At 42.0% G+C, this 13,282-nt stretch overlaps 1 protein-coding gene and 1 pseudogene across 2 annotated transcripts; both read left to right on the top strand.

Annotated features, from left to right (window-relative positions):
* The first annotated feature begins 2,319 nt into the window (after positions 1–2,319).
* On the top strand, positions 2,320–11,351 carry LOC139472843 (serine/threonine-protein phosphatase 6 regulatory ankyrin repeat subunit C-like). Of its 2 annotated transcripts, none has more exons than XM_071255312.1 (4): positions 2,320–2,360; positions 4,631–4,682; positions 5,756–5,779; positions 6,811–11,351. In XM_071255312.1, the coding sequence occupies exons 2-4, from the start codon at positions 4,661–4,663 to the stop codon at positions 10,992–10,994; spliced, it is 4,230 nt and encodes a 1,409-aa protein (XP_071111413.1). In that variant the 5' UTR covers positions 2,320–2,360; positions 4,631–4,660; the 3' UTR covers positions 10,995–11,351. The 2 variants fall into 2 exon arrangements, with proteins under 2 accessions (XP_071111413.1, XP_071111414.1); XM_071255313.1 differs by lacking the exon at positions 2,320–2,360 and adding an exon at positions 2,450–2,557.
* Positions 11,017–12,869, top strand: LOC139472662 (ankyrin repeat and protein kinase domain-containing protein 1-like; annotated as a pseudogene).
* Positions 12,870–13,282: the final 413 nt, after the last annotated feature.

The raw sequence follows: 13,282 nt of genomic DNA, 5'->3' as shown, positions 1-13,282 counted from the left end.
GCGCAAATGGCGTTACACTATGTTTACAAAAGTTTTGCCTCCGATCGCATAAAAAGTTGTTGGTGACGCAACGGTGACTTTCACAATTCACATGGGACACAAAGTATTAAACAATTTAAATTTATTTTAAATACAATCGAATCAAATGTTCATAAAAATCATAATTGTGCTTTCTTTGATGCGACACTACATAATTGTTCAGTGTATGCACCCTGCACCCGACGTCATCACGTTGCCCAACAAAACTAGAAAATGTATCCCTTGTTTGCGAATATATCCGTCGTTGTTCGTTTATTGTTTTACGCCAAAGTCAACAATTTCTCTGGGATGTGACGACGTTCTGTAAATCATCGAATCTGGACAAGGCTAACCAGTGTTTGTCAAAGGCCGCCAGGACACAAAGGCACGCAATCAACACTAAGTCACTAAGCCTGACATCATCTGACCGATTCAGCCGCTTCCTACAAACATAGGTTGCTGTGGACCACTTCTCGCCCGGAATCCCCCTCTGCATCTCATTGGAATGTATATGAATCGATTGATAAATCCCGGGCCCTTCTATCCTTCTTTGTAATTTCGATTTTATAAATTAATTATTTGTGGAATTTATGTATGTATGCGTATATGTGTGTCTGTGTGTCTGAGCGCGCTTGTGTGTGTGTGTGTGTGTGTACGCGTGAGCGTGTGTTTACATGTGAGCGTGTGTGTCCACGTGTGTGTGTGTGTGTGTGTGTGTGTGTGTGTGTGTGTGTGTGTGTGTGTGTCTACATGTGAATACGTGTGAGCGTGTGTGTGTGTACGTGTGAGCGTGTGTATGTACGTGTGGGCGTGAGTTTGTGTGTTTACATGTTTACATGTGTGGGTGTGTGTAGGTGCGAGCGTGTGTGTGTGCGAGTGTGTATGTGTACGTTTGAGCGTGTTTGTGTGCGTGTGTTTGTACGTGTGAGCGCGTGTGTGTACGTGTGAGTGTGTGTGTCAGCGCGTGTGTGTACGTTTCAGCGTGTTTGTGTACGTGTGAGTGTGTACGTTTGAGTGTGTACGTGAGAGCGCGTGTGTGTGAGTGTGTACGTGTGTGTGTACGTGTGAGCGTGAGTGTGTACGTGTGAGCGCGTGTGTGTACGTGTGGGTACGTGTGAGCGTGTTTGTGTACGTGTGAGCGTGTGTTTGTACGCGTGAGTGTGTGTGTGTGTGTGTGTGAGCGCGTGTGTGTACGTGTTAGCGTGTTTGTGTACGTGTGAGTGTGTATGTGTGAGCGCGTGTGTGTGTGTACGTGTGAGCGTGTGTGTGTACGTGTTAGCGTGTGTGTGTACGTGTGAGCGTCTGTGTGTACGAGTGAGCGTGTACGTGTGTGTATGTGTGAGCGTGTATGTGTGTACGTGTGAGCGTGTATGTGTGTACGTGTGAGCATGTGTGTGTACGTGTGAGCGTGTTTGTGTACGTGTGAGCGTGTATGTGTGTATGTGTGAGCGTGTATGTGTACGTGTGAGCGTCTGTGTGAGCGTGTGTGTGAGAGCGTGTGTGTGTGTACGTGTGAGCATGTGTGTGTACGTGTGAGCGTGTTTGTGACCGTGTGAGCGTGTATGTGGGAGCGTGTATGTGTACGTGTGAGCGTTTATGTGTGAGCGTGTGTGTGTGTACGTGTGAGCATGTGTGTGTATGTGTGAGCGTGTATGTGTACGTGTGAACGTGTATGTGTGAGCGTGTGCATGAGAGCGTGTGTGTGTACGTGTGAGCGTGTGTCTGTGTGTACGTGTGAGCGTCTGTGTGTACGTGTGAGCGTCTGTATGTACGCGTGAGCGTCTGTATGTACGTGTGAGAGTGTATGTGTGTACGTGTGAGCGTGTATGCTTGTACGTGCGAGCGTGTATATGTGAGCGTGTGTGTGAGCGTATATGTGTGTACGTGTGAGCGTGTATGTGTGAGCGTATGTGTGTGAGCGTGTGTGTGTGTACCCGTGAGCATGTATGTGTGAGCGTGTGTGTGTGTATGTGTTAGCGTGTATGTGTGTGCGAGCGTGTATGTGTGTACGTGGGAGCGTGTGTGTGTACGTGTGAGCGTGTGTGTACGTGTGAGCGTGTGTGTGTACGTGTGTGTTCATGTGAGCGTGTGTGTGTACGTGTCTGTGTGTATGTGTGAGCGTCTGTGTGTACGTTTCTGACAACCTGTCATATAAATGTGATAGTAGTGTTTTCTTCCAAAGTGAACGTGTTTTATGCATACCCTAGCATTTTGTACAGCAAATTCAAATAAAAAAAGATGTAACCAGAGAAAGCGGCTGTAAAATCATGAACCCCGCCAGGGGAAGTAATTCTTCCTGGCGTTGCATGGAAATCCGGTTGTGCCAGTATTGCGTCTCACAGGTCGGTATACTTCCCACAAGATACCTGCATGCTCAAATCCCTTGATAGACCCGTATACCTGTCACCGATGACCGTGAATCAAGTATCATGATGTGGACATGGACGATATGAAGAGCCCTGTGTGGTGGCTGAAGCAGCTGACGTCCATATAGACACAGACATGCAGCCACGGCTGCCAGCTTGCCTGTCGTAGTCAGGTGAATATGTCCTCATAGCCTTAGAGACGAGGGAAAGGGATATTTTGTGTCTGTGTCGTGCGGTTGCAGACACGTTACAAGGGCGGATCCAGCATAGGGAAGGGTCCATGAAGAAAATCCTCTCTCGATGAGTATGTGTTGAGGGGGCTGGGGAGGGATCCTCAACATACTACATTTGGTTTTCTTCAAAGGGTGGGAGTAATATTGGTGTGTGTGTGTGGCGGGGGGGCGGGTGTGGGGGGGGGCTGCGTTTTTTTTCTCTTTGGTGTTTGATTGTTTGAACTTATTATGTGTTGTCTAGGTAAGCGTGTGTGCGTATGCAGGGGGTTGTTGTATAAGTCTTATGAATTCCGCAACCCGGAAGTAGTGGTTTGATCATTGTGTGGAACAAGACGAGACATTATATTGTTGTTTTTCTTGTTGATCCGTGAAGTCAGAAGTAATTTCTGTAAGCTGTTACCGTACACAAGAGTTACATTAATCTTCAAACAAACAGTAATGTGTACATCTCGTGTCCTGCAGAGCGTATGTGTGTTTGATTGAAAATACATTTCATTTTAAATTAAGTCGCAAAGTACTTACCACTCATATAAGTTTGTAAATTTGATATCTGAACAATAGAGCTGAATTATTCCTTTTGGTCCGATCAGCTTATTCCGCTGAAGGACGGAGTAATAAGAGTGCCCTTGTGTGTAGACTGTGGCTAGCGTTGTTAAGGGAGGTAACTCTGATAACGCCTATTGCTGTCAAAACACGCTGCAGATCCAATCGTTTTCGATACAACCTGTGTGTCTATAGCCGCATTTAATTAAATGAATCATGAGTGCTATATCTTTAACTCATTTGTCCATAGGAAATTAATGGGTAATAGTAGTGTAATATGGGCACTGTGTCCTAACACACCCACATTTGTTGACTGTTGCGTACACAAAATACCCAGTTATCACCCTGATATGCGCAGCCACGTGTTCTGTCAACCCTAATGACGCTGTACACGGGGACCTTCTGTCCAGGAAAACCATTTTTTAATTTATATAGGTAAAATCCGTCTGTTTATAAATATATAAATGTATAAACCACTTTGAATCTACAAGTTGTTGAAAACATGAACAAGGTAACATGTTACTGAAATATGACTTACCTCGGAATCCCCATGCTGTCTGTGATACAATTACAACGTCGTCATGAAAAAACCCTGAAGTTATACCTTATTCCGAACTGTTTTTGACATTTATTTATATAATATAAACAGGTATACTGCTGCCAAAACTAAATGAAGCGGGCATAAAATATTTATATGCCAATATTCACAATCTATTTCCTCAACTCTGCCACATGACAGAGCAGGACTTTCGTCTTTGTCTAAAACTAAGCAAACGAGAAACGATAATGTTTTGAAAAATAAAAGACGTGGTACACAAATAGAAAGTGGCAAGTCGTGACTGGCTCCAGACGCTGCTCCAGGTTGTTCCAAATGCCTGTATCTGCATGTGTGTCTATTATATTGGTATTTGTTGATTGTTTGCGTTCTTCCTTTATTTATATCACCACGCTATACGAATCATGTGTGATCATTGTTGCCACTTGACGAAACGAGACTGATCAGAAAGGGATATATTTGGTATTATCACACCTTGTGCATACGCTGACCTCGTTCAAATACCTTGTATGGTAGAAGAGTTCATAACATTCACTGAGACAATCTTGGCCACCTAATACACACCATGTCCTGGTTCAAATACCTTGTTTGCTAAAAGGAGTATTAATCACAGAATTCTAGAGAAGTAAAAGAAGTATTAATCACAGAATTCTAGAGAAGTAAAAGAAGTATTAATCACAGAATTCTAGAGAAGTAAAAGAAGTATTAATCACAGAATTCTAGAGAAGAAAATAAGTATTAATCACAGAATTCTAGAGAAGTAAAAGAAGTATCAATCACAGAATTCTAGAGAAGTAAAAGAAGTATTAATCACAGAATTCTAGAGAAGTAAAAGAAGTATTAATCACAGAATTATGAATACACACTGAGCCAATTATTCATCTTAAATGATATCATATGTATTTATTTTACAGCTGAAAGTAAAGAAGTAAGGAGGCTGGGCGATGGCTGTACAAGGTGGTGCTGGTGAGAGACTGCTGAAAATGCAACCTTTGTTTGTCTCGAACATGTCATGTTCTTATTAAGTTAAGAAAAAAAAAATTAAAAATCATGAAACATATTTTTCGTCCTAGTTACGTATGCTGAACTTTGGACCCATTTGTTCATCGGGGTGAATTTCTTTTATGGAAACCCAGTACATGTATGGTGAACGAGTGAAATGTTTTAGGCATTTCGGTTTAACTCGGGGGAACAAAACCACAGGCATACCGGTATCGTTATGCTTGTTGGTTGGTTGGTTTGTAGTTTAGCGCCACACTCAGCAATATTCCAGTTATATGACGGCGGTCTGTAAATAATCGAGTCTGGACCACACAATCCAGTGATTGATATCATAAGCATCGATCCACGCAATTGGGATCGATGACATGCATCAGCCTAGTCAGCGAGCCTGACCACCCGATCCCCTTGGTCGCCTTTGACGACAAGCATAGTAACCTTTCACGGCAAGCATGGGTTGCTGAAGACCTATTCTACCCCGGATCTTCACGGGTCGGTATCGATATGGAGCTGATGAGTATAATCAGGGCGAATCTTGGATTCGATCAAAGATCAGTACACCGTGTCTTGTTTTACAAGATGTTAATTCATCACCTTCCATATATGATCCCGTTAGACTATGCGACATGTATTCTACCCTGACCTCACATGGAAAAATAAAGAGCATAGCATTTCTAAATGCCAATATCGGCCCATGCAATATTCCTTTTATCAAATCAGCAACGACTATTGTTGTCAGGGGACAACTTCTCATCCTCTTGAAGTGAGTGAGTGAATATGGTTTTACGCCGCTTTTAGCAATATTCCAGCAATATCACGGCGGTGGACACCAGAAATGGGCTTCACACATTGTACCCATGTCGGGAATCGAACCCGGGTCTTTGGCGTGACGAGCGAACGCTTCAACCACTAGGCTACCCGACCGCCCCTCATCCTCTTTAAGGGCATATGCATACGAGTGAGTGAGTTAAGATTTAAATTCACACATATACACATATACTTCCTAAGAAAATATGTACATAAATGATTTTCTTTTTCAGACAGACGTTTTGTCAACATCTGTGGTAAGGCAACGCTTTCATTTTTTTTCCAAAGGTTACACATGTACACAGGCGATGTCATGATTCTACGTTTTGCCTCATGTCTGTTACTTATTCCATAGGCATTGTCCCATAGGCATTGTCCCAAAGGCATTGTTCCATAGGCATTGTCCCATAGTCATTGTTCCATAGGCATTGTCCCATTGGCATTGTTCCATAGGCATTGTTCCATAGGCATTGTCCCATAGGCATTGTCCCATAGGCATTGTCCCATAGGCATTGTCCCATAGTAATATTGTAGTTGTAACTCCCCAGTATTTAACTGTTATATATAGTCAAGTCCTGTTAATCCGACATGGTTGGTTGCATATGATTATGTCGGATTAACGAGTATGTCGGATAAACGAAATTAAGTAGTAGCAACGTTCGTGATCGAAAATCGGACAACTACACGATAGATAATGATACAAACATGTAATAAAAATGAAATATTCATATTATGTAACATTTTTAGCGGAATATGTTTTTTAATCATGCAACAGCTAAAGCTCAACACAAAACTGTGTGACTTTTTAAAAATGCTTTAAAAAAACATAATCTGGAATGTTTGGAAGTCCTAAGTTTGAAACTGGTACTGCAAAGCTTAAGACACCGGCTGTGTACTCGCAGGCAGATGATGTATGCTGATCACAGTGTCGGACTAACGAGGCTGATAAATGACTGATTTCGGTAATTTGGTGTGTTGGAGTGCGAGACTCTCGGATTAACGGGTCTAAATAGCACTGATTGAATCGGTTCCAATCATAAGTGATGGATAAAGCCGATTGACAGATTAACGAGTGTCAGATTAACGAGACTTGACTATGTTACAAATAAATATAGATCAGGGTGATCGGTTCATTACTTTGTCAGCCTTCGACCTCGTTGAATACATGAGGTAGGAAAATAGATAGTTTATAACCGCCATGAATTCCTGTGAAGGAAGAGGATGAAGTTGACATATGTATAGCCTTATCTGCCATAAGGATTATAACGCTGCTCCTGTTCCATTTCAGAGTCAAGCAAAGCATTAATCAGCCATGATCATACAGAATATGTCTCCACCTTCTTTGAGAGATCGGCACTGAAACTGCTTAAACAACATGGTATTATCTTCATCAAAGGGAGATCTGGTTCTGGTAAGTCAAGACTAGGCAAGAGACTCCTATCAGCGTTAGCCAAGCAGGAAGGAAGAACACCGCTTGTATTAACATCAGCTGAAGAATGGAAGCTAATACCACAAAGAAGAGGGCAGGGAAAATGCAAATACATTGCAATGATAGATAACATCTTTGGTTCAAGCAACTTTGTTGAATCGACTGCAGATGAATGGTCACGGTTATTTAATATAATGTGGCCATCCGTAGAAGCTGGTCATATTTACCTGATCATAACATCCAGACCAGAGATCAGTGCACAGTGTGAGCGACAACTACAGAATTACCACTTGATGAAGAATGCCACACATATGACGATTGATGGCGGGGAGTATTCTCTCCGACCAAATGAAAAAAAGAAGATGCTGAAGATCATTTGTCAAAACAGAACCAATTTCTCGATGAAAGATATGGAACAGATTGCAAGTTCAGGGTCAAGTATTGGTTTTCCTCAGTGTTGTAAGTATTTTGCTGGCAGTAAGCAGGCACAGAGTAAAGGCGTGAAGTTCTTCCTGAAGCCAACTGATTACATCATGGAGGAGGTAGACAGGTTACAGGAAAGTGATGGACTAGGGTATCTTGTTCTGCTGCTGGTGTTGCTGAAACGAGGATGTCTAGAAACACGTGAACTACTCACTAGGCAGGATACACAGGAATTCCAAGAGACCTTGCAGATTGTAAAGGACATCTGTCCAAATTTAGTTTCATATCCTAGTCTGGCCAATATCAGACACAAGGCAGAATCTCTGTGTGGTATCTATTTAGATCACAGTGAAAATGGATTTGTGTTTCAGCATCAATCCATTTTTGATTCTGTTTTCGTCAGTCTATCCAAAACATATCCAGACATTTGTATCAAAACAGGTTCTGTGCAAATGCTTGTTGAACTTGTCAAAACAAAACAAAATGAATGTGATAAAGATTTGGCGTTGCATCTTACAGAGGAGAATTATGGAATGCTAGCTGATCGAGTCACAGACATACTACTGACACCTGAAACTTCACGACAAATCGTTGACCACCCATCTCTTAAAGATGAAGTATTCATTCAAAATTTGCTTCATAAGTGGACACTTGAAAGCAAAATGAACAGCATTTTGCAACAGAAATTAAACAATAAAGTACAGATTTGTTGTAATGAATTCTCGCATGGAATTGAACAAATGGAAATATTTAAGGTTGAATATCTTCTATCTTTTATTGTACTGAAACATTTGAATGTTTTAACAACAAACATATTTTCACAGCGGCTTGACCTCTATGAAAAGGATGTTTTACAGGAGTGTTTGCCTTGTGCAATCTTTGTTGGCAACAGTGTTCTCGTCAAGACTCTCCTTGATTTTGGGTTGAAGCCAAATGCATCTTGTTTCAGAGCTCTCTGTATGTCAAGGCTTATAGACAGGGACATTTCTGATATTGTGTGTAAATGTGTCTTGATGTCAAAAGCAGATCCAGCATCCACTGAATCAGAGTTAGAAGAAAGGTTCACATGGAATTCAATATCCAATCTGGACAACTTTTTCAAAGTGGCTGTTTTATATGGAAATGTATTTGTTGTGGAGTTTGTTGTTAAACGGTTAAGGGATCACGTGAGAAGCCAGGCAGTATTCAGACACTGTTTGGTGCAATTATTCAAAGAACTGAGTGTTGGCTATAGATCACCTGAGTATCAGCCATACAACATGAGACACATGAGAGAGATAATTAGCATACTCCTGGACACTGGGTGTCATGTTGACTTTGGTCATCTGACATTGTTAGCGGCAACTCATTTGGATACTACAGCCATCAAGCTCCTTCAGGCTCGTGGGGTGAACGTAATGAACATACGTTCCCAAAAGATTGACCCGTTTAGTAGGGAGGAGTATTATCCGACTGCTCTACAGCAAGCAGCAGCATACGGTGTAGAATTGTGTTTGCAGGAGTTGTTGGAGCTTGTTGAAAACAGTCACGAGGAGATACATCATATGAGCAAGTCCTTACTTTTTACAGCTGCTAAGCATGGTAATACAGGGTGTGCTCGACTGCTGCTTGACAGAGGTGTTCCAGTGGGTGTCCAAGATGGAAAAGGAAATACACCACTGCACCTGGCCGCCAAACATAATCATGTCGAGTGTGTGAAGATGTTTATTGGAAAGCATGCACCTGTAGATATTACGAACGTCCGTGGATGTATTCCAATGTTATGGTTGGAAAGTCTGTGCAGTCCAAACATGGACATAGTAAAAGCGTTAGTGAAGGCAGGCAGTGATATCAAAGGTGTAGATGAAGACAACAAGACAATCCTCTACAGAGCAGCTGAAGGTGGTGACCTTGCAACAGTGAAGTTTCTGCTTAGGAATGGAGCAGATGTCAATGTAGATGTTGATGACATTGTATCTAACTTTTCTGCAAGCATGGATGAATATCAGATCTGCAAGCGTGCCATTCTTGTTGCTTGTAGGAATGCTGATATTGATGTATTAAAATTTCTGCATGAGTCGGGTGCTTCAATTGACATGATAGATGTCAACGGAGAGACAGTGCTTCACAAGGCTGCAAGATCACCGATTGATACAATTGAGAAAATGCAATATATTTTGGACCTCAGAGGGGACTTTTTGCAAATACAAGACAACCGTGGAAGAACAGCTGCATTTCCAGCAGTAATTTCATCTCTGGAGACTGGAGATGAGGAGCCGCTGTCTTTCCTGCTAGAGAGAGGGCTTAGTGTAAATCAGATAGACAAAGATGGACATAAATACAACCTTTTATTTTTTCTATTGCATAATACATTTGAGGTCTCACTTCATACCAGAACTTTAGATGACATAACTAGAATGTTATTGGGTAAAGGTCTTGACCCAAATGATCAAGATTCAAATGGCAAAACGGTACTGCACTGTGCTGCGGAAAAACAGAAAGGACTATTGAACACACTATTGCAAGCAGGTGCTGATCCAACTATTAAGGACAATGATGGAAAGAGTGCCTTACACTACGTTGTAGAAGGAAGATGCAGTGACAATGTCAAATTGCTACTTGTAGCAGGAAGTGATCCATGTCTTCAAGATGCCTTCGGGAAAACAGCCCTGCACTATGCAACAGAAAGAGGAAGGATTGACAATATGAAGCTTTTGCTCGAAACACCCATTGATATGCAGATTCAAGATGTGAGGGGCAAAACCGCCCTTCACAGTGCATCTGAGCTGACAACTGATGTTCTGAAACTGCTGTTAGATAAAGGTGCCGACCCTTGCATTCAAGATGGACTTGGAAAAGGTGCTTTGTTATATGCAGTTGATAGTCGCAATTGTGCCAGTGTTAGGTTACTTCTGGAGAGAGGAGCTGATCCATGTTTAAGCGATAAATGGGGCGTAACTCCACTCCATCGTGCAGCATTGCACAACAACGGGGATTGTTTAAAACTTCTTGTAGCACAAAATGTAAATGAACATGTCCAGGATGAAAAGTGCAGGACGCCACTGCATTATGCAGCACAAAGTTCAAACAGTGATAACCTTAAGCTGTTCCTGGAGAAAGGCATCAATGCAGGCACAAGGGATTCGTCTGGCCAAACAGCTCTCCACTGTGCAGTTGAATGCGGAAATGCTGACAGCGTAAAGTTATTACTTGAGGCTGGGATCGATATCAATTTGAAAGATCATCAAGGCAAGACAGCACTTCATTATGCATCAGCAGTTAATAATGCTGACATTGTTAAACTTCTTCAAAAGGAAGTAGCAGATCCGAATGTAACAGATCACGAGGGCAAAACACCACTACATTACGCTGCCGGAAATAACAGCAATGAAAGTACTACGCTTCTCTTAGAGGAAGGTAGCAACCCATGTAAAAAAGATCTCCTAGGAAAAACACCTCTGCTTTATGCAGCTGAAAAGAGAAATAGTGACAATGCCGAGGTACTTTTGGAGCAAGATGCTGACCCCAGTGTGACAGATGCACACGGTAGGACAGTTCTCGACTTAGAAGCAGAGAAAGGCTGCAGTGGAAACTTAGAGCTATTGATGCTTAAATGGGTGGATCCATGTGTCAAGGATTAATTTGGCAAAACACCACTCCACTATGCCTCTCATGCAGAGTTCGGGGCGGTCGGGTAGCCTAGTGGTTAAAGCGTTCATTCGTCACGCCGAAGACCCGGGTTCGATTCTCGACATGGGTACAATGTGTGAAGCCCCTTTCTGGTGTCCCCCGCCATGATATTGCTGGAATATTGCTAAAAGCGGCGTAAAACCGTACTCACTCACAAGATGATCATGGAAAAACAGCATTGCATTATGCAGCTGAGACAAAAAGTAGGGAACGTGTTCAACTTCTCTTAGAAAAGGAAGTGACCACAGCATACAAGATCGAGATGGAAAAACTGACCTTCACTATTTAGCAGTGAATCAATGCAGTGCGTGTGTTGCTATACTGTTGGCCAAAGGTGCTGACCCATGCAAGCAAGATACACAGGGCAAAACTCCTCTACATTATTCGTCACAATTACCCCACAGTGAGTCTGTGAAGTTCCTCCAAGACGCAGGAGCTGTTTCATCAATAAAAGATGTACATGGCAGGACAGCTCTTCACTACACAGCAGAACATGAACAGGTGAAAAATGTTACATTACTTCTAAATCTAGGCGCTGATCCATGTATACGCGATCAGCAAGGAATGTCACCTCTCCACTATGCTGTGGCAGGAAGGAACTGTGTTACTGCTAAGCTTCTCTTGGAACATGCCTCTGATTTGAATTTAAAAAGTTTCTGCGACAAGACCGCTCTCCACTATACAGCACAAAGAGGAAGTACAGTCAATATTAAGCTGATATCAAACAGAGGTGCCAACCCTAATTAAAAAGAGATGGGCAAGGCAGGACGGCACTTCATTGCGCAGCCCTTGCAACTGAAGATTGGTGTACTGACAATGTTGAGACGCTCTTGCTATCAGGTGCTGATCCATCTGCACAGGACCAAGAGGGGAAAACAGCTCTTCATTATGCGGCCCACAGGGAAAATTGTAAAGCTGTGAAGCAGATTTTGGAGAAATGTACAGTTCCAGGAATAGGGGACAAAGAGGGAAAGACTACCCTTGATTATGCAAAACAGACTTGAAATACTGCATTTGTGAATATGCTCACTGCCAAAGGATGTGTTCTATAAGACAATAGTGGTCTTTCTGTGAATGTATCATCCCAAGATATTTACATAACGTTCACCCAGCTGTCATTGTGTGGCTGATTAATATACCTTGTGTGCATAATTCTTTGAGACGAGAGGTCGACTGGGTATCCCAGTGGTTTAACCATCAATCAGGATTAACTCCTGGCATGCATACATCGTGTGAGGCCTGTACAATAACTGAAATACTGCAAAAAATTGATTCACTCATAAACTTTCGAAAAGAGTCATGAGTGACTTTTGTTTAACATTTTCTTCACCCATTATGGCATCGTACACTAGACGGGGCTGGACAATCATATGATCAAGTAGCAAAAAGCCCTGATTCATTTGTGCTCTGGATTAAGGAATGTATTGCACACTGATGCCTTTGATATGCTGTGTTTTAAAGTGGCATACTCCGATACCTTGGATAGATTGTGTTGTCAATTAGTACATGATGGTAACATGGATACGCTGCGTCGTCAGTTAGTACATGACAGTACCTTGGATACACCGTGATGTCATTTAGTACACGATTGTAACTTGGATACACTGTGGTTTCAATGAGTACACGATTGTACCTTGCATACACTGATGTGCCAGTAGTACACAGTGGTACCATGGATACACCGATGTGTCGATGAGTACACGATGGATAACACACGTTTAAGTGTAAGAAATGTAATGTTAGGCAGAGACTGCAGTAAATGTTGGCCTGTATGCCTTTTTCACCAACTGATAGCGCTTCAAATAGTCTTTTGAAAATTTGCCTTTTAATACACTTTGCAATAACTTGTGATTTATGCTACTTTAAATTTGTTGCCACTTTCACAAATGCCGAAACGAATTGTCACCAGTTCAGGGACAAAGCTGACAATACTAGTTACACCAAAATAATTTTGATATATTTTCAGAAATGTCGATATTGCGAGTCCATCTCCCTCAATCTTAATTCTGTCTACTCTATTTCTTTTAGAACTTATAATTATTTCAGTTTTAATGATTTCTTTTTTTTTAATTCCTAATTCTACTTCCAGCTTAGTCAGTTAAAGATTTTCTGATTTTTCTTCCACCAGCATTGCCAAACTTGAATCATCCAAAGGTTCCTCGTCAACCACATTAATCCCAAAGTTTCTTCACTGATACCTTGGATACTCTGTGATATCAGTTATTACACAATGGCACCT

Source organism: Haliotis cracherodii, unplaced genomic scaffold, assembly GCF_022045235.1.
Source record: "Haliotis cracherodii isolate W230 unplaced genomic scaffold, xgHalCrac1.p SCAF_25, whole genome shotgun sequence".
Classification (NCBI taxonomy): domain Eukaryota; kingdom Metazoa; phylum Mollusca; class Gastropoda; order Lepetellida; family Haliotidae; genus Haliotis; species Haliotis cracherodii.
The sequence above is the reverse complement of the archived record's forward strand: the minus strand, read 5'-3'. Positions and strand labels throughout refer to the sequence as shown.

Bases quoted from the DNA above. Each gene is read 5' to 3' on its own strand.
- LOC139472843 (XM_071255312.1), top strand. From the start codon at position 4,661: ATGGCTGTACAAGGTGGTGCTG. The intron at 4,683-5,755 runs GTGAGAGACTGC...TTTCTTTTTCAG, and splicing joins GGCTGTACAAGGTGGTGCTG to ACAGACGTTTTGTCAACATC. The intron at 5,780-6,810 runs GTAAGGCAACGC...GTTCCATTTCAG, and splicing joins ACGTTTTGTCAACATCTGTG to AGTCAAGCAAAGCATTAATC.